Source organism: Macaca thibetana, chromosome 3 (assembly GCF_024542745.1).
Source record: "Macaca thibetana thibetana isolate TM-01 chromosome 3, ASM2454274v1, whole genome shotgun sequence".
Classification (NCBI taxonomy): Eukaryota; Metazoa; Chordata; class Mammalia; order Primates; family Cercopithecidae; genus Macaca; species Macaca thibetana.
In genome coordinates this window covers 2,554,489-2,576,601 of record NC_065580.1, presented here as the reverse complement: position 1 = coordinate 2,576,601, position 22,113 = coordinate 2,554,489, and the positions used below count along the sequence as shown (strand labels likewise).

At 38.5% G+C, this 22,113-nt stretch overlaps 1 protein-coding gene across 4 annotated transcripts in view; it reads right to left on the bottom strand.

Annotated features, from left to right (window-relative positions):
* Positions 1-22,113, bottom strand: part of LMBR1 (limb development membrane protein 1) — a 211,306-nt gene that overhangs the window by 73,701 nt on the left and 115,492 nt on the right. For all 4 annotated transcript variants that reach the window (XM_050785718.1, XM_050785721.1, XM_050785719.1 and 1 more), the window contains 4 exons: positions 18,233-18,359; positions 17,673-17,741; positions 16,734-16,798; positions 11,307-11,379 (listed from right to left, as the gene is read on the bottom strand). In XM_050785718.1, coding sequence (XP_050641675.1) covers positions 11,307-11,379; positions 16,734-16,798; positions 17,673-17,741; positions 18,233-18,359 — 334 coding nt within the window. The remainder of the gene's footprint in view (positions 1-11,306; positions 11,380-16,733; positions 16,799-17,672; positions 17,742-18,232; positions 18,360-22,113) is intronic.

The following is a 22,113-nucleotide window of genomic DNA, read 5'->3' as shown; positions in this document are numbered from 1 at the left end:
GTGCAAAGAATGGTCCTTTCTCAAAGGTAGAGACTGAAAGGAGGATTCAGAACAACAACACAAGGCCAGCAACATCAGACACAGGGGCAAATGCAATCTCACTAAGGGAATTCAGAGGCCTCTTTTTCTAAGCCCCTTTGGGGAATCACAAAATTCCAGTCTTATCCCAGGTTTCTAGGAGAAGTAAATCCATCCCCTTTGCAGCTCCTTGCTCACTTCTGCCCATCACTGAAGAGACAGCAATCAAATACCCTCCCTTTCGAAGACCCTGAGGTCTCAAATCCACTGAAACGTTATATAGCATTTTCAGAGTTCATGAGTTTAATCACTTTACTTGTTAATATATGATTGATATATTTATGAGAGGAGGGATGAAGCTAGTATAGAAATATTCAGGTCATGTGACATAAGCTACTAAACTTTGATTACAAAGTTAGTTTTGAGTTTCTGGCAGCCACAGCAAAGGGGGAAGCAATTAAGTTACATAATGAATGAGCATTTCCATATAATGTGATTTACAGAAAGCACAGCTCTGTAAGATTTTCAGGTGTCTTTGAATCAAAGTTTAAACTACATAATAGTCTTAGTAATAAATATATTTTACTTTTATCTCCATTCTTTATCAATTAAACTGTGTATCTGTAATTAATGCTCATTTAACTTCTATATTTCATTGACTGGAAATACAATTCCAAACTATATTCATTCCCCATTCATGCAAAGATCTATTATTCTAGTAACCAGTTGAAGGCTAGAAAAAATCAGCTCATGAGGCCGGGCACGGTGGCTCAAGCCTATAATCCCAGCACTTTGGGAGGCTGAGACGGGAGGATTACAAGGTCAGCAGATCGAGACCATCCTGGCTAACACAGTGAAACCCCGTCTCTACTAAAAAATACAAAAAACTAGCCGGGCGAGGTGGCAGGCGCCTGTAGTCCCAGCTACTCGGGAGGCTGAGGCGGGAGAATGGGATGAACCTAGGAGGCGGAGCTTGCAGTGAGCTGAGATCCGGCCACTGCACTCCAGCCTGGGCGACAGAGCAAGACTTTGTCTCAAAAAAAAAAAAAATCAGCTCATGAGTATTCAGAATTTCGGAAGAGAATGGACATCAGAACAGACAGTATTCCTGCTGCCAATGTGAAATTAAGTGAAAAGACAAAAATGCCTATTTTGTGGGTATGTTTACAGAGCTCAGCACAAATGTCTAGACCACTCAATGTATGATTCTTCAAAGGAAAATAACTAAAATGGCATTTCTGAAATGCTGTGCTTTTATTTGCAGGTGATATAATACTAGGCACACAATAGGTAATTATTTAATACTGACTGACATGAATATAAAAATCAAAACTACATTCTTGTTGGCCTCAACTAAATCATACTTTTATTAAACGACTAGATTCATCTGGGATGACACATTATTCAAGGACAAGGCCACCCTTTATTATAATAGAGCAATACTTAAGGAAGAAATGTAAGCTTTTTTGAGTAAATATTTCATTATAAATGACCAGAAGGAAACAATGACTATTGTAAGAAATTATGACATATTGGAAACAAATTCTGAGGTACTATGTGGATTTAAGTCATACCAAAAATTTCACAAATCCTGAGGTACTATGTGGATTTAAGTTATACCAAAAATTTAACAAATCCTGAGGTACTATGTGGATTTAAGTTACACCAAAACTTTAAAATATCCTGAGGGACTGTATTATCATTACTTTATTTCCAGATGAATCTAAAATGTCCAGTGTCGGCATTGTCTAGTCAATAAGTCAAACTGGTAGACAAAACCTGTTTGGACAAGTCATGAGAAATAAAAAGGGATTCTCCAAGAAAACCACAAAGCAGCTCATTTAAGGTCAATTTAATGGTATTATTCTGTTTTCCTTCCAGCCCCAACATAAGATTTCACTACCTCAAAGGAAATTGTAAGAGTATCTATTTGCATTCCCCTTAGGTGATTGGCAGTTCAACACCAATTAGTTCAAAATTACACTGTTACTAACATGCAATAAAAACAACACCTTTCATCTTTCTTACATAGGTAAGAATAACTTCAGAGCCAATAACTTTGATCAAATAAGTATTTTTGATCCTGCCCCACCCGTCTCTTTGGATTCAGGAAAACTAATAGCTGAAGGCAACTTTTCCCAGCTTTATTCTTAAGCTGAAAAACTAGTGTGGTATTAAAAATATTTTGCTTCCAAGATAACAGAATTTCCCAAAGTCCAGTATTTATTCAATAACTAAGCTGTCCTTATAACTTTCTTAATATATAAGACAGCCTTCATATATAAAAGTAGAGATACTAAGTATTTAATTTAAAATATAAAATGTATTTTTTAAAACAAATACAAATTTCCAATTAGATATGCAAGCCCTTCAAATAATTGGTGCAATACAATTATCTCCCTAAACAATTCAGTGTCCTAAACTTAGTCTCATAATGAATACTATTTGGAAGTAGATACCTCTAACATAAACAGATTGATGTCACATTTAACTTTTAATTTAGCATATAACCAAAAAAAAGTTTGATTAGAAAATATTATCCAAGAAGCTCTTTAAAAATTTGATTATACTTATTACTTTAAATTTGACCAAAGTGATCTCTATCACGAAGAATGTGAGGTCACTCAAATACTATAAATTATTTCTAATCACTTAGGCAAACAACTTTGTTGTTAAAGCCCAAATCTCCTAATAATTCACAGAGCAAACAGTTTCCATCTCTCTAAGCAAACACTACTTACTGTACACCACAGGGCTAACGCTGATTAGGCAAACTCCAGAAAGCATTTGAAAACTGAAGCCAGGACATTCAAATCTCTAACGTATCTATTTCAACATGGACTAACACTGTTACTGTCTACAAAGGAGAGAGTAGCCCATACACTCAGAGACTGTATCTACGTCTATTCCACTTGTACTGCTAATAATTATTAAAATAATAGTTTCTTTTTACTTCTGACATATCCACAAAATTATGGCTATTGACCTAGTAATGTGAGGCTTTTGAGATCCAACACAACTGTGAAAATGCAAATATACTTTCATTATTAATGACTGCAAAATAGAAATTGTTAAACAATCAACTTTAGCAACATTATATAATGCTGTGTACAATTAAAACAATGGTTTGGCTTTTTCTACTTTAGATATAAGCTACTAGATCTAAACTAGTTAAGACGTTAAGATAATTTTTAAACCTTTATGTTTATATAAGCTACTATTGGGAATACCATCATCTATCTAGGTTGTAGTTGAGAAAGCAGCTCGGACATATTAAATTCATCTTCTATTACACAAATTTGGATTTTTTTTTTCTTTATTGAGGTGGACTCTCGCTCTGTTGTCCAGGCTGGAGTGCACTGGCATGATCTCGGCTCACTGCAACCTCTGCTGCCCAAGTTCAAGTGATTCTCCTGCCTCAGCCTCCCGAGTAGCTGGGATTACAGGCATGCGCCACCACGCCCGGCTAATTTTGTATCTTTAGTAGAGACGGGGTTTCACCATGTCGGCTAGGCTGGTCTTGAACTCCCAACCTCAGGTGATCCACCTGCCTCGGCCTCCCAAAATGTTGGGATTACAGGCGTGAGCCACTGCACCCAGCCAATTTGGATCATTTTTATACAACTCTCTATATATATATTTCATAAAATATATGATATTTAACTCATTCTATAGTTTATTATTCCAAAGCATTCCTCATTTACTGATTTTATATTAGCATATTCTCTGGCAGTCACCTCATTTTATCTTGGAAAAACATCATTTCTTGGGGCCGCATTTTATTGTCATAAATTGTGATTAAAGAGCCCAAGAAGCTGAATAAATTATAACAAGGAATATCTGACCATTTCAGATCCTTGGACACAAATGTTTTTTGATGATATTTGATCACTTTCATGCTAATATCAGACATGTCTCAAAGTGGCCCAGAGTCTGATAAATTCAAAATGTTCTCCCTTCAGTGATGTAACTAACAGCAAATAGTATTTATAGGATTGTCATTGCCAGAACCTAGAAGAATGCCTAGAGGAAGCCAAGATGAAAGTAATTTAGAGGACAGAAGAAAATCTGACGTGAGCTTTCATATATCATTAAGTGTGTTATATGAAAGAATGTAAAGACCAATTTAGCAAATCACCTTGCCAATGATAACTGAAAATGCCTCTGACAGAATACTACTCTAATATAGTCTAAAGAAGCAGCCACTCTAAAGAATCAACCCTACATGCCACCGTAAGCTTTGGCACCTTCGTAAAATTTCCTGGCAAATTCAACTTGGTTATAAACAGCAAGATTCAAGGACTGATGATGACATTAAGTGCTTCTGACAGGTCACAAGCTCCACAAAAAGCTTGTGTAAGACATGTCTTGATTTTTTTCAATCCCTTTATTTTTATCTTTCAGGATAAAAAGGTATTGCAATCTGACACCCAGCAAAAATGAAACAACAATATCATCTGTGCTCTTAAGGCTAACTAATTAATACAAGCTTCAATGGCAAGGACTTTTTTTTTTTTTTAGATGGAGTCTCGCTCTGTTGCCCAGGCTGGAGTGCAATGGCGCAATCTCGGCTCACTGCAATCCCCGCCTCCAGGTTCAAGCGATTCTCCTGCCCCAGCTTCCCAAACAGCTGGGATTACAGGCGCCTGCCACCACACCCGCTAATTTTTGTATTTTTAAGAGAGACCAGGTTTCACCATGCCAGCCAGGCAGGTCTTGAACGCCCAACCTCAGGCGATCTGCCTGCCTCAGCCTCCCAAAGTGCTGGGATTATAGGCGTGAACCACTGAAAAAATTAGAATCAAGCAGAAAGTAACTGCTATAAGAAGTGATACACTAACTTTTTATCATGAAGATGAAAATAGTGTCTAAAGAAACTGAGTTGAACTATTAACTTCAAAGACTACAATATTTTAAAATAAATTAAAAGAACTCCAGAGGTTTTGAACTTAAACAACAAAAAATAATTTCTATTCATTATGGTACTACTTCTAAAGTTACCCAGTATACCCATAGGCTATACACACACAAATGCTAATTATTTCAATTAATGCCATTGCATTACTTAAACATTTAAACATGTTAAGTGTCTGTGTGTGTGTGTGTGTGTGTGTGTGTGTGTGTGTGTGTGTGTGTGTGTGTGTGTGTGTATCCTCTTCATGCTGGGAAGGAATTACAAAAGCTTTTCTACCACAATTAATGTAATGGGATTTTCTGTTGCGCTACTCTTCAGGAGTGTTGGAGTAGAAATGGTTCTTAATTACTCATACTCCATGGCCAAAACAGTAAGGGGAAAACTGTCTTCTTTCAGCCTCTTCACTAACACTCCAATGCATATGGTCTTCCTGTCCCTCAACTTTGGTGTGTCCTTGGCAGTCTCCACTATGGGCCTTCCTAAGAAATCTCTCCAAGTGATTCTGTCTGCTCTTGTCACCAAATTTTACTTTCTCTTCCTTCTTCACTTCTACGGTAAAATGACAACTCTCCATCATGTGCGTTTTTCATCTATTAATTTACTTATGGGACACACGTTTACCACATATCCACCATGTGTCTAGCAACATTATAGAATCAGGTTACAGAGGGAAAGAAAACTAACAAAAATCCCTGCCCCAGTCAGGTGCAGTGGCTCACACCTGTAATTTACAAAAATCCCTGCCCCAGTCAGGTGCAGTGGCTCACACCTGTAATTTTAATACTTTGGGAAGCCAAGGCTGGCAGATCACTTAAGCCCAGGAGTCTGACACCAGCCTGGGCAAAACCCTGTCTCTACAAAAAAACACAAAAATTAGCCGGGTATGGTGGTGGGCGCCTGTAGTCTTAGCTACTCAGGAGGCTAAAGGGGAAGGATCACCTGAGCCTGGGAGGTGGAGGCCACAGTGAGCTGTGATTGTGTTACTGCACTCCAGCCTGGGTGACAGAGTGAGACCTTGTCTCAACCAATATAATTAAATAAATAAATCCCTGGAGTTCATGTTCTAGTGTGGAGAGACAGGCAATATACTTACTAAAAGGCTTAACATGTGAGATAGTAAAAAATGCTACAGAAAAAAAATAATGCAGGAAAGGGGAAGCGTAGAGCAGAGGCAGGACTTAGTGATACAATCGATATCCACAAGGCTCACTCCAGAGTGTGGGAAAGCTCCACGAAAGGGTATTTAGGTAAAGACCTGGAAGAGACGAGGTGGCCGGAAACACAATAAAAATGCCGCAAGGGAAGGGGCTCAGTGGGGGAAGAGTGAAGAGACAGCAGGCATCAGACATGGGGCAGGAGTGAGCAGCCACTGCAAGGACTCTTGCTGTTATCCAGACTGAAACAGAAACCATCATCCGAGGACTTGGAGCAAATAAGTGGGAAGATCTGACTCACATTGTCAGAGACTCTCTCTGACTCACTAGGCCCAGGACAGATATGCATGGAAGCCATTAGGAAGCTACCACAGAAACCTCTCCAAGGGGTGACTGCTGCCAAACCAGGGTGGTGGCAGCACAGGTGATGAGGCATGGTCAGATTCTGGAGCTGTTATGAAGCTGGAGCCAACAGCTTTGCAGAAGGAATCCATATGGGAATTAAGAGAAGGAGACTCCAAGGATTTGGCCTGAGTACCTGGAAGAATGATTTGTCACCTGTAGAGAAGGGTTGATGGCAAAAGAAGCAAAATCTGGGAGTAAGATATTGAGTTTACTTTGCACATATGTTTAAGATGCCTATTGGACATCCAAACAGAAATGTCCACTAGACAGTTAGATCTTTAAGTTCAAAGCTCAGAGTAGAGGTCACAGCTTATAGGGGGTATTTAAAGCCATGAGACCAGATGAAATAACAAGGGAGTAAAAGCAAATAGAGAATTTGAAGGATGGAGGCATAAGACTTTCCAGGTGAAGAAGTTACAGACACAGAAAAGCTAGAAAAGTAGATTGAGAAAAAAGCAGCCCATTAAATAAAAGGAACAGGAAAGTATGGTGAGCTGAAAACTAAGTGGAATAAAAGATATTTCGAGGAGGAAAGAGAGTAAGGTAAGCACTATGAAGTCACAGACCAACTTGACCATGGCATTTCATGGAACAGTAGAAGCAAGAGTGAGTTTCAAAACAAAATGTGAAACCCATGAGCACACAACTCTTGTGAGCTTTGCCATGAAGACCAAAGGAATGAGTGGTGAGCTGGAGGAGATATGGGGTCAAGGCAGATTCCTTCCTCTGTCTCTTTCTGGGAAAATTATAGCATATCTTTATGCCGATGGAAAGGATCCAGTTGGGGAAAAACTGGATCATGACAGAGAGACAGACAGAAAGAGTACAACTGCTAGATCGTGTCCTTGAATCGGCAAGAAGAGATGGAATCCAGGGCACCAGGGGAGCGCTGGCATTAGCCAAGCACACAGACAATTCAGCCACAGCATCAAGGGAAAAGGCAGCAGGTGTGAAGGGAGCTGCAGGGAGGTGGGTTGGCATGAAGGAAAAAGCTTGTGAAAATTCTCTTATGATTGCTTCTATTTTCTTAAGAAAATAGAAAACAAGGTCACCAGTGGAGATTAAGGATGGTGAAGATCTGAGGGAAGAAAAGACAGAATAAAGTCATCTAGGAGAATGTAAAGTTAATTTAGGATACTGGTCACATATATAAAGGAAGGCCAGGCAGGAGGGTCAGTCAGCCAGCCAGGAGTGAGAGCACAGAACACTGAGAGGAGAGCAGAATGAAGGCTCGGGTTTCACTGGTTCCACTACAATCCAGCAAGACCACGAAAGGGAGCTAAGAGTGTATGCAGGGGACTAATTCTAACAACAGCCCAGGAATGTAAACTGTGCAAGGAAGTAGGGGGATGGGGGAATGATGGCGGGGAGGTGAGAAAAAGGTGTTAGGATCAGGGCATGTTAAATCTCCACACTGAAGAACTGTAGGAAATGGGAGTGCTAGAAGAAGTGAACTGGAAAAAGAAGTGGTAGGTGGAGAGTAGGATGCTTCGTTGTAAGATTATGCAAAAGAACTTGAGTGGGTTACGTCACAGGCACGAGCGGGTGAGGCAGACGACCACAGGGGCAGGGAAGGCGTGTCCCGGAGTGATGGGAAGGACACACGCACAGACACAAAATCACCACGAAAAAGGCACAGAATCAGAGAAGGATTAGAAACGAGGAGCAAAAATCCTCCAGCAGGGAGCAGAAAAGGCCTGGGAGGTGAGCAAATGGCAGGACTAGGTCACGGTCTGACGACATGAGATCCAAAGTGCTGGAGAGTAGTAAAAGGGAGCAGGAGGGCACCTCCTCAAACTCCAGGACCAGCCAAATGAGGGATGTGGGTAGAAGCGAGCCATCACATAAGCGGGTGGCAGGAACGTGTGCCAAGTTTCTCCGAGCAAGAAAGTGGCAGTTGAAGATACAGGGGTTTTGTTCATGAGTTAACTCTCAGTTCCAAATGGCACAAGCAGAAAGTTTCAGAAGCTAGAGGAAAGTGGAAAATCAGGTCAGAAATGGGACGTATAGAGACAGGGGGGCAGAGTCCAGGGTGCAAGGAGTCTGGATGTTCTGGGTTCCATGTGCTCACCATGATAAAGAGGAGTGACAGACAAAATGTACCCATTAGTCCTGACAGTCCCAAAGCAGATGGCAGAGGGGAGGCTGTGTGCTGCGGGGAAGGGGAAGGCGGCCTGCCGAGATCACACTGAGTTCTGTGGACATCTCTCTACTCCTGCCATGACAACAGGGACATGAGGGAGGTGCTGTCTTGGCCAAACGACAGGTGCTCTGGGGCTCCCTCCTGTCTCAGAAACACAGAACTCTTTCCTCTCTATTCCTTTTTTCAAGTAGTTAAGCACTAGATAAAAATCTATAAATTCTTGTCCTTTTTTCTCCTCTTCTTCAGTCAACTAGCCTATGATCTTGAGACTCAGCATCTTAATTCATCTGCACAGTATTTAGTGCTTAATTAAGATGTGCAATAAGCAAACAGGGAAAGAGAAAGGGTAGAGAGTGGCTGATAACAGGATGGCTTACTCAGGATACCAATTAACATTATCACAGCACACAGCTTTGCTTTACTTTACTAACATTCCATGAAACAATAACAATATTAACAGGAACAAAACCTCCCAATAACTTTATACCTATAGCACCATCAAGTGTCAAATAAACAAGTGAGAAGTCACAGTCAGGCATTCCAACACAAAGCTATACTGATTATTTTTAAAACCAGGCATGAAAATTCAACTCCAGCAATATCATAACTAACACAATAACTCATGTTACTTTAAAAAAAAGTAGTGTTATTTCTACAGTGAAGCACTTCTTGGTGCTGGCTGTCACGTTTTTTCGCATAACTGTACAACGGCGCTCAGAGTAAGCCACGCTGACATCCCAAAGATTCCTGCAATGCACACTACGTATTCCAACACACACTAAGAAAGCACCGCCAGGAACTCTATGATAAATCAGCAAAGGAATCTGTATTTTTAAAAAAGTATTTTACTCTCATTATTCTGGAATTCTTTTTACTAGCAAAAGTAAAACAATAAACACTTTACTTTTGTTTTATAATTTAAAACAGAGTAACTGTTATAACAAAACACAATAGTCATAATACTAGATTAAATAAAATCCAGGGGGATGGTTTCTCTTACTAACCTCCTATTTCTATTTTCTTAAGAAATGGTGAGTCGTGATTTTTTGTCTTGCTTTCCTACACATATTTCTAAGCATACTCTACCGAAGCTCACGATTCTTAATCTGTATTAGTCAAAATGTCCATTTTGCCACAGAACCATTTATGTTATAAACATAAATCATTTAGCTCTTTATTTTCCACCTGAAATAGTCCACAGTGGCTAACCAGCAGCAAACAGCAAAATCATAATTATCCTAACATACCACTTAAGAGTTTCACTGAAAAGATTTCAGACAATCTACCAAACGGATCATAAATAGTGCACGGCCTACCAAAATGGTGTGTAAAACAATTAATTTAGTATTAGTTGTCCCCCCATCCTCCCTCCTCCCCAGGTCCATCCGTCTCTTCTCTGTAACATTTCGACGCCAGGGAGGTGTTTTTACTGATTGTGACTTGGCTTCATTTTATGAGACATTCAGCCATCTAGCAAGGGTTTCCTTTTCCACTTCTTTACAAATGGTCAGCCACTTTTAAACTGGAGGAGCCAGAGATTTATAAAGATTCTAGAAAGGCCTTTTTTATTTTTCCTGCCGTGGAAGGGGAAAGTGAGAAAGGCTGTATTTCTGGATTTTGTTTTGTTTTGACTGAAGTCAATTCAAGTTCTTCAGTTCATGGGGGGCTACATTTTACTCTTCCTGGTGTCAGCCTCCTCATCTGTGAAATAGAAGCGGCGGCTGCCTGAGGCTGAAACCATCCCACAGGCAGGCAGGCAGGCAGCAGCTTGACACATACTCTTCACCACGCAGGCAGGCTCACTGCACAGCAGCATGGTTATCCAAATAGGATACATTTATTATAATATTCACTGCTTTAAGGAAACTTTATAAAGCTGACATTGTTGACTAAAGTTTATATCTCTGAAATTAAACAGGTTTAAATATGAAAGTAGTTTTAATTAAGTTAGAAGAATAAAAAACATATGTAGTTCCAGTCTAAAAGTTTATCTGTATCAAATTATAGAATGTTACTGACAAGAACCCTCTAGAACAGATACAAACTGAAATTCTTGGATCTAAGACAAAAGCTCTAAAATATTATGAACACTTTTGGGGTGATGATTTACATTCACTGTTTATAACTGAAGAAAGTAGGTATCTACCTATTTCTCAGTATTTCATAAACTAACCTTCTATTTTATACCTACTCTTGAATCATGTTTCTGAAATGCAGTTAGCTATTAATTATCTAATCTTGTTGGCGGGAGACTGGTTTTTCAACATTTGAAAATTACTTAAGTAAAATTAAAGAAAATGTACCTATACTATCTGTTAAACTATATCATTAACTCTTTTCTTCATTGGTTCCTCAAAAATGATCAGTAATTAAAAATTAAACTTTAAAGTCATATGCTTGAAACATAAACACAGTTGGCAGTAGAGAGGTGCCTAGTCCCTCAGTGGCCAAAGTCTCACAAAGAATGGGTCTTACTCGGTTACAGCTCATCTCAGCCAGGGTCTGCAATAAACCTCGCTTCACCAGGGAAGTTCTTTTGTTACTCTAAAGTGTCCTCCTCTTGTAGCAGCACAAGATACAGAGAGGTTTATATTTTTTCCCTTCAATTATCTATCTTTTTGAAATTAAAGAGTTTTTTTTATCCCAGTCTAAATATGTAATATATACATACCATTTAGTCGTCTCTGGAGTGCTTCTTCCTCTAAGGTAATGATATAAATCTGTTCATCCAGGTCTTCAAGAATCTAAATTTAAAGATAAAACTATTCAACAATGCAACATTACAAAACTAATGCTTATGAGACCATTTAGGCTATTTGGTCTATTTATTTTAGATAATGTATTCATTCAAATTGCTAAGAACCCAAAAAAAAAAAGCTCCAACTATTTTATTTACAAATTAAATATAAATACTTTAGTATATAACCAACCACATCAAAAGTTATCACAAACCCTATATACATTTAAATTGGATATTTTTAAAGTTTAAGGGATTAAACTAAGGAACTCTTCTCAATGGCCAACAAATGTATGAACTTTAGGGTTTTTTAGTGACATTCTGAGATGCGGGTTACATGTATGAATTTTTTTATTATTTATTTATTTATTGTTTATTTGTTTGTTTGAGACAGAGTCTCACTCTGTTGCCCAGGCTGGAGTACAGTGGCATGATAATCTCAGCTCACTGCAACCTCCGCCTCCCGGGTTCAAGCAATCCTCCCACCTCAGCCTCCTTAGTGGCTGGGACTACAGGCGCACACCACCATGCTCAGCTAATTTTTGTATTTTTAGTAGAGACAGGTTTCACCGTGCTGACCAGGCTGGTCTTGAACTCCTGACCTCAGGCTATCTGCCTGCCTCAGCCTCCCAAAGTGCTGGGATTATAGGCATGAGCCACCATGCCCGGCCTACATGTATCAATTTTAAACAGTCAAAAAACTAATTACGGTGAATAACTACAGTAAATACACGCCCAAGCCAATATTTTAGAGATAGAAGGAACAGACACCCAGTCCAACATTTGTTTTCTCATTTACATTTACCTACATAATGTCTACAACAAGAAATCCATAAACTATATCAGAAACATGCAATACTTTCCATTTATATCATCTATACGTACTAAAAACGCTCCATGAATATTAAAGATTGGTATTATCAAAATCATCCAATAGATCAAAATCTAGAGAAGGGGTATGTTTACATATAAACCAAGTTATACAACAGTAGTTCAAAAAAAAAAAAAAAAAACCACACTAATAATTTACCAATTGTATGGGATATTGTCTGCATTGTTAAAAAACCTAAAATTGATTTAATTCTAGTTTTGTTAACATAGCTATCCTTCTGAGAGGATCCCTATTATCTTCCTAGCTGTAGGGAAAATCTGAAAGAAGTCTAGAGCTGCTATCAGTGTTCCATATCTTCACCTTCAAACCACCTACACTCAGCAAAAAAATAAACTGTGAGGAGCTAATGGACAAAAAGATAGAAACCATATATATGTCTCCTTTCAGATTTTAAAGTATTTTCAGAAAACAGATTTTCAAATCATGCAATCCCTGTCAGATGTCAAATTTATACAGCTGGTGTGAAATTTATTTGAAGCAATCCAATAATTCCCAGCCTTTCAACAAATCTTTACGGTCCCCTCTGACCTAGCACTGAACTCATCACTGGCACACATATCAACTTGATCCTTGAGAAGCCTGACTTGGAAGGTGAGAAAAAATAAATACTAAAATAATAATCAACAGTAATCAACAAATAAATATACAAACAAATAATGACAAAGAATGACCATCCTATGAGGAAGAAAGCAATAGGAAGAAAAGGGGAAGGGACACCTAAACGGCCAGCCAGCAAGCCCTGTCCAAAGAGGGAACATGTAGGCTGAAAATGCTACTCCTGAGGAGAAAGAGTGCTACACAGAGAGGGTCTACTGGATGCAACGGGTCAGGGGAGAGGAATCCCAGAGAAAACCCACATGTCTGGGACCAGGTCCTTGGGGGCCATCATCCGAAGTTCCTTTCCCATCAACACTTCTCTTCACTTTCTACTATCTGGATCAGAATTGACATTTTTTACTGAAGGTCTAACGCGTACAAAATGATTTTTATCTTTCTTATGCAAATCATCCAAGAATTACTTATCACCACTGGTATGTCTTAGGTGAATGCGTGACTGATGTAGTTTGGCTATTTGTCCCTTCCAAACCTCATGTTGAAATCTAATCCCCTGTATTGGAGGTGGGACCAGGGGGGTATTTAGGTCATGGAGGTGGATCTCTCATGAATAACCGATTTGGTGCTGACCATACAGTAATAACTGAGTTCTTGCTCTATTTGTTCACATGACAGCAGGTTGTTCAAAAGAGTGTGGACCTCTCTCTCGCCTGCTCCCTCTCTTGCCCTGTGACACAAATGCTCCTCGTTCAACTCTCGCCATGATCGGAAGCTTCCTGAAGCACTAGCCAGAGGCAGGTCCCAGTGCCATGCTTCTTGTACAGCGTGCAGAACCATAAGCCAAATAAACCTCTTTTCCTTGTAAATTACTCAGTCTCAGATTTATACCAATGCATAATAGACTGATGCAGTGGCAATGTGAACAACACACATATATTTGTGTTAAGTGCTTATGAGCACCATCCTCCTTGATTTCTACAACACTCCTGTGAAAAACAGACTGTTCTCATCTCCATTTTATATTCCAAGAAACAGGGTTACCAAAGAAATGTTACGTGCCTTCAAAGCCTATACTCAACTACTATGGGCTAATGGGGGCTTAAATATGGGTAAGACATAGTCCTTGACCTCAAACGGCTTATATTCTAGTGTAGCAGAAGAGACCAGATGAATTAAAAAAATAATTAGAAGATTTGTGAAAGTCATAATGATGGCTTAAATAAAACATTACAAAAGTTCAAAGGAAGAAAAACTATTCCCAGATGGAGAGAAAAAAGTTTTGGCCAGTGTTTTTGATGGTAGTAGCATAGCAGCATCTTATCTGAGAGCTTAAATTACCAAAAGAAAGGCATTTCCATCAGAGGAAACTGTAAGCAAAACACAGAAGTGGAGGGGTACAAAGTCCACTCGGCAAGAAAGCGGTTTTACAGCGCTGGAGCTTACAGCCAAATAGAATAGCAGAGCAGCCTCTGGTCTGAAACCAGCCTCTTGGGTTCACATTCTGCCCCGTCATATATCTCTGATCTCGTACAAGCTACTTAATCTTCCCGAAATGGCACTAGTTTAGCCGTAAAATAAGAATAACACTATCTAACTTACAGGTTTGTCATCAGGATAAAATGAAATTATGTGTGTAAAATACAGTGTTTATTGCTAGCATATACAATACACTCAATTACTCAATAAATAATCTTTATTATTGAATGTTACCAACGAGAAAAGAAACAAAGATAAGACTCTGAAGACACTGTTAATGTTAGAAATGCAAAATGCTTGTTCCCCGGTGCCACAAAGAAATAGCACCCAAACATTAATTTTGTCAGCAAGGCAATTTTTATTTCTACAGAAGGGTGAGACTCGCAAATGGAGTAATGGCGAGAGCACACCTGGACAGGGGAGGAGAAGGAGTTCTTATTCCTGACACGGGGCCCTACTGCTGTGTCGCTCCCCTATTGGCTAGGGTTGGAACACACAGTCTAAGCTAATTCCGACTGGCTATTTTAAAGAGAGCAGGGGTATGAGCCAGAGCGGCGGGGTGACTAGTCTGGTGGGAAGGACGGTTAGGAACAGGTAATTAAAGGTGACTTAGGTCAGAGCAGGTGACCTGGAGTGACTCAGGTCAAAGAAGGTGACCAGGGGTGAGTCAGGATGCAGCAGGTGACCAGGGAACAGATGTGAACTACTGATAAGGACTGGTGGGAAAGTTGTTTACTGAAACTAGAGGCAAGGGGGAAAACAGAACCAGGAATTTAAACTTTAAAATGGAGAATCAAAGAAGAAGAGAGCTGAACATACTGACATACTGATTCTTTGAAGAGAAACTTGGGGTTCACTATATTTAACATTAATAAGAGACAAGTTAAGGGGAAAAATTAGCTTGGGGAAGGGACCTAAGTAAGTAGTTTCATTTTATATACGTTGAGTTTTCAGCTCCATGGGTTATTCAATTATAGCACTTAAAATGTACTATAATTTGTTTCCATTGTCTTTTCCTCATTAGAATGAGGCATTTAAAAGTGATGTGGAAATGGCAAGATGGTTTAGGAGCAGGGCATTAATAGAACTTTTGACCAATGATAGAACTTTAAACATTTGCCTATAGTTAGGGGTCAGGAAGCAGAAAAGGAGAGAGAAGACCAAACAAACAAACAACAACAAATGTAGGAAGGAACTAAATGAATGCAGGAATGCAGTGTCACAGAACCTCCTCACAAGGGAAAGGAATTCCATGACTTGACAGCACGTGTGTGGCACACAAGTATGTTTACAACATTTATATACTTTTTGTAAAATGTATTTATGCATTTTTTATAAATAAAAAATTAAACTTTATCTTTAAAATATAAAAGTATTATGATTTTTAAAATTAAGCAAGCATTTATTAAAATAAAAGTATATCCCCTGTAACACTTCCTCAGTATTTTCCCTAAATGAATCATGACAAGGAAGACAAACACATAACTATAACGATTTAGTAAGTATTATTAGTGAGACAGAAACAAAAGGGAACATGAGAAAGGCAAAGAAAGGAGTTTAATTATTTGTCCTTGAAGAAGCAAGGCAAGGTTCAAAGCTATGTAGACAGCGGAGTTGATATTTGAGCTAGGCCGCAGGAGGCTGCTAGGTGGCTGGAGCAGGTAAGAGGCCTTGGAGGGAAAGAGACAGTCCTGGAGACAGAATGCACAAAGCCTATTCAGAGCACAGCAAGTTCGCTCATGAGCTAGAGTGACAGTAAACAGAGGGACAGCTAGAGGAAAACTTAGCGTGGACCAGGCTGTGAAAGGCTTTGTAACATGTAAGTAGTTTACACTTGAGTTCACAGGCAATGAGGATCCATGAAAGTAAGTGACAAATTTCCTAGGTGTAGCTAAGAAATCATTTTTATATAATTAAATATCTGACAAAATAGAGACCAAAGAAAGCGACAAATCATTAGAATTACAATCAACTGAAAATCATTTAAAAACTAATATATAGTGTTTCTAAGATTAAAGGCAAAGTATGGTTCAATTAATCGAGACATAATATGCAGGCAAATTTTCAGAAATATAACTGTTTTGTAAATTAAAGCATACATGTAAATTTTGAAACAAAATCAAGGTACTTTTTGATATTAGGCAATGGACACCTAAAATACCTGTAAATATTTGTAAATTTTGTCCTAAAATTTGCTAGAGGAATTTTTACCTGTGCGCCTATAGGTAGTATTTTAAAAGCAAAACCAAATTTGGTTTCCAAAGATTGGAAATTTAACCAAAGTTCTATTAAAAAAAAAAACTTAATAAAACAACAATTTGAGTGATAAATGTACAAAAAATATTCTTCTATTTCTAAGTGCTAGCTCACAGTCTAAAAGATGCTCAAATGTAACACATTTATTTAATAAACAAAATGATTTATAATTAAATACTTACTGTTGGCTTCACTAGCAACTGACCCATCACTGTGAACATACGAGAAAGGCCAACTGGTGTACACACTGCAGAAATAAGATCACCAAAAGACAGAAAGCGACATTAGAGAGCTTGGAGAGATAAACAACTAGACCGTAAAAATAAGGGAAATTCAAAGATTATCATTTTAAGAACATTATTCTCTCCAACTGAGATTCTAGTGTTTTGTCAGAGGACTCTTCACCATCATCAATAAACAAGCTAGAGGGGGCCTGTGACGAGGATAGGTGTAATTAGCTCTGAAAGATATGTGACAACAAAAAAAGGCTTAGAATAATATTCAAGATTCTAGCAGTTGAATAATTTAAAATACTTTTGGTTAAAATAAAGAAAAATGGGTAAAGAACAGGTTAAATTTCAAGTATTAATAGGACTGAGAAACAAACAAGAATATCTAAAGGTGACAACCATAGTCTTAAGTCCTTTAAACTACATTTATCTACTTATAACATCCCTGAGATAGGCTGTGATGCTTTAAGTAAAACAAAACAAACTTTTAAAAAACCATGAACTTATCATAATAATTCTACCATTTCCATTTAAAAGTAGAATCTAGCATTATGACAGGTATGGGGATGAGGGTATGGCATGTGTGTATGAGTGTGCATACGGTTTGTGTGTCAGTGTATGTAAGTATGACTGTGTGTGAGTGTGTGAGTGTGTGTGTGTGTCTGTCCATCTGTCTCACTCTACAACCCGGTAGAAGAGGCTTTCCTTAGAGAACAATAAAAGCATCTTATTATTTCAAAGTTTCCATTTATCAAAATTTATTTGAATAAAAATAGTTAAGGCGAACTCAAAAAAATCTCCAAATAGTTAAGAAATCTCATCAGAAAACTTCCCTGAATTTTCCAGAATAAGGACAACTCTACTCTTCTATTAAGTCTGAAAAATACTTACAGAGAAGTAACAAACATCCCATCAATGATATACAGGAATATAAATAGGGTAGATAGAACTCCCAGAGATCTATTAAAAAAAGTAAATATATTTTAACAAATCCAAAATATTGCACATTAAGATACAATCAATCTATCTTACGATAAGATAGAGGCTGACTACACCTCACGCACACATTGTAATTGCCTATTTCAGTTTAAGCCATATAATTTCTAAACTGTACAATAAAAAGATCTAAAATAGAAAACCAAGAAGTAACCCTTTAGCAAAACCTGTTTGGAGGGAGAAAAAAAGTCTCCACGGAATTTGAAGAACAGAAACCAATTAACAACAACAACAGAAAATCTGAAAAGCTGCTTACTTATTCTTCACATATAAAAGAAATAAAACTTCATTTTTAGATAAAGATACCTAAAGATTTCTTAATTCTGTAAATTAACATCAAACATCTTTGTTAACTATACAAAGAATTATTTAAATGTTTTTAAAATTGAGTGTGTAATTATATCCCAAACTATAGTTTCCAGTAAAGAAACTGGCTAAAACAAGGAAATCCATACCATATAAAGATTCCATGCTTGCAGCATCATTGTCAATGAGTGCTGAAGCTACCCACACTATCCCAAGAATGAGTAATGCAAGAAGAAGAAGCATGACCAGAGTCTCTAAAATGCGGGCCCGGATTCCCTGAAAAATATAGTAGAAATATAATTTTAGTATTTTACTTCACTTCATGAACAATAAGGTTTCTGCCTATATGAAAGCATAAAATAATCCCTTGGAAGGAGAAGAAATTTATATTTATGAACAGGAAAAATACACTAAGTACCTATAGTTTACAATGTTTAGACTGACTTTTCAAAATTATGGAAAATATTATCAAGCTTGGATAAAACAAAAAAAAAACTTCATAAAAAACATCTGCAGAGCCATTTTTAACAATTAATTACTTTCCTAACACTTTCCACTAACAAAGCAGATTAATGAATTTCTATCTGTGATTCTAATCAAGGGAATAGAAGGCTAATTATGGCATAGAGCCAGACAGTCCAGTGAGCACTGAACTTGGGGTGCCACAATGCTCCGAGCTGCTGGAGAGTGCGGGCTCTCTCTAGCATGGACTCTGGCGCTCCTCACAGCCTCCGGAGCCCTCTACTGTGCCGCTGAAGAACTGTCATTGCAACTCAGCATTATAAACTATAGAGCTACTGCTTTTACCAATTCTATATGATGCTTTTCTTCACATTCTATAGAATTCTCATTAATCCATGAGACAAGAATACAATAATATAATCATTATGCACAATTTTGTTTTAAATGTAAAACAAATTCTGACCTCAGGACCAAACTAAAGGCCAGACTTTTAAAACTTAAAAACTACAGAGTAAGACAAAAACAGAAACTTCTTCTACTCCCCAAAAAGTCACCAAATGATTGATCTGCAGCTTTAAGTTAAAGGGTCATGTTGATATTTTGCACTGCAATGCACTAACCTACAATTATCTAACACAACCAACAAAATTATAAATACATCCATATTTCTCAATAAATCATGTAATCTCATTCCACATTTAACATAAAAATGAGTTATAAAATTCCAAAACATACACTTATTTCAATTTTGTCCTAAGTATTACTTTCTAATTTCTGAATTGCAGGAATAGGCACCCAGTTCTTCAAATTCAATAGAAAGGAAAGAAAACGTCCTAAAAGCATGGAGAAGTATACCTAGCCCTAAATGATGACCTCTGAGGTGAAGTGGCTTTTTCTTGCTAGTCCTTCAACAACATCGCAGACTTGCCACAGGGCTGCACTTGGCAAGTTTAAAACACTTCCTCAAATCTGAGTCAGCTCACCTTAAGTGTTCATAGCACGGGAGGCCAGTGAACCAGAATGAATCAGGCTGGTATTTAACACATGAGATCTCATAGAAAGCAGCTATTAATCACAGGAGATGAAATGTGAATAGTCACAAAACACACTACAACAAAACACACTACTACTTTGCTGAAGAGTCCTTTGAACTTCCACTTCACAACTTTCAAACTATTCAAGATGCTGATATGGTTTGGTTGTGTCCCCACCCAAATCTCATCTTGAATTGTAATCCCCATAATTCCCATGTGTCATGGGAAGGACCCAGTGGGAGGTAACTGAATCATGGGGGCAGTTTCCCCCACGCTGTTCTCATGATAGTGCGTGAGTTCTCACGAGATCTGATGTTTTATAAGCGTCTGGCATGTCCCCTGCTGGCATTCATTCTCTCTCCTGCCACCCTGTGAAGAGCTGCCTTCTGCCATGATCACAAGTTTCCTGAGGCCTCCCCAGCCATGTGGAACTGAGGTGAATTAAATCTCTTTTCTTTATAAATTACCCAGTCTCAGGTATTTTTTCATAGCAGTGTGAGACAGATAACAGACTAATACAGATACCAAAACATAATCTACCACCTGTAACAGTGACTTCTCTCTTCCTTTCTTCCTCCTCCCCTCCTCCTCTTTTCTCTAAAATCCTTTTTATTACACATTAAATATTTTGTGGAAAGCCCATCAATAAACGGACAAAAGGAGATAAAATTTTATCATTGTTCTAGTGTTTGTGTTACACTCTCTCAATTCTGTCTTTCCTTGCCTCCAACCAGCCCCTAAGAAATACATGAACTAAAGGGTGGGGCTCCCAAAACAAGTCACGTATGCATTATACCTGTAATATATATGAACTAAACAGTGGAACAGCATCAGAATTGTTATGATATAGGAACTACACAGTGGTAGCTCCTTAGAACCGTTTAAAACCCACTGTCCAAAAGAAGTTATAATTGTCACGTTAAATAATTATAACACTATAACAGTAAGTATAATTTTTAGGATGATAACCAATGTTGGGAAATCAATCACCATAAAATTTACAGACATCCTCTGATATTTTGGTAAGAACTATTTCTTAGCAATTAAACTTGTTTTCTTCAGATATGTGCCTATGTGCTGGGAGACAATGTTCCATGGGTCTCTCACATTTCTGTGCATCCCAAAAGCAGAGGCAGGGACAGATCTTATTTGGAACTGCCTTCTTAAGGTTTGTACAGCAGACGGCCTTGGGATTTAGAGACACTATATCTCTGAAGCAAAGGACAGGTTTGTTTACTGTCTGGTAGCACAATGTTCACCTCCTAGCAAAGGTTAGACAGAGTTGCTTGCAGCCCGATATAAATATGGTGAGTTCCCTAGCTGTGATACAGGCCCACTGTGGGGCTTGGGGTCAAGGGGAACTGGCACCAAAAGGAAGCCTGTGCACTTGGTTATGTGCTGCGCATAACCAAGTCCTTTGTCTCCGACCCAGACATCTCATGTTTACAACCACCATCCATGAAACTGGGAGACTAACTTGTTAGTTTGCAAGCAGAATAAAATCTCAGACCCTTCATAGTTCTTGATGGTTTCTGGAAAAGAGAGGGGCCCATGCAGATTGGCTTAAGGGATATGAGAAGACTCCTGGGATCTATTAACAGTAGTTAGTGTGCGCACCCAAGTGGTGGGCAAGCAGGAGGAGCAGGGATCCTGAGCAGTGCTAGCTGCTGGCGACAGTCTGCAGGCTGAGGTAGGTAGTGAGGCTGAGCCCACTGCTGGCTAGGTTGCTACTCCCTCTCCTCTGAGCAGAAGCAGGAAGGAATGTCATCATGATGGTGCTGAAAGCGAGCCCGGCAACACCAGCTAAAAGATACTGTGGGTACAGTTGCTCAATCAAGGAGTCCCAGAGCTGAATAAACAGTGTCAGGAATGAGGCTATAGACCTATGCCTAAACTGATGTCATTACAAATATGGTTGAGCCATGAGTAGCCACTTGCCGCTCAAAAAGAAAGGCGCCTTGCGATGTGGGCCAGTCACTTTTGCCATGTTCCTTCATCTGTCCTCCCCCAACTCAGACCTCAGATGCTTAGGAAAAATGATGACGGGGTAAAGTGGGGGTCTCCCTGTCCTTCAGGCTTCAGGGGAGTAAAAGTCGTCCAGAGCCCCCTGAGCGTGCAGGGGAACTTCAGGAAGGAGAGGGACTCAAACTCAGGGCTCTGCTGAGTACAGCAGCCCACGTCACCATCCTACCTCGTCCTTCACAAAGGACTGTGAGGTGACTGCACAGAAATGTTGGTGAACAATGACAATTTTTTTCTAAATAAAGAGAAATATAAATAACGATATATATAGTTATAAACTAAAATGCAATGCCAAAAAATATTTTGGAAAGAGAAGTCATTTAATAATAATTTCTGATTATCTTATACATAAAGAAGTAGACATTTAGATGAGAAAAAAAGAGTTAAAGAAAAAATTTCATTTTAAATAGGGGTCATTTAAAATGATAGTATTTCACTTTTTATTGACAGTAGAGATTAAAGTTAAATAATGCTATTAAAAACTTACCACTAATCTTACTAGTATCAAAATA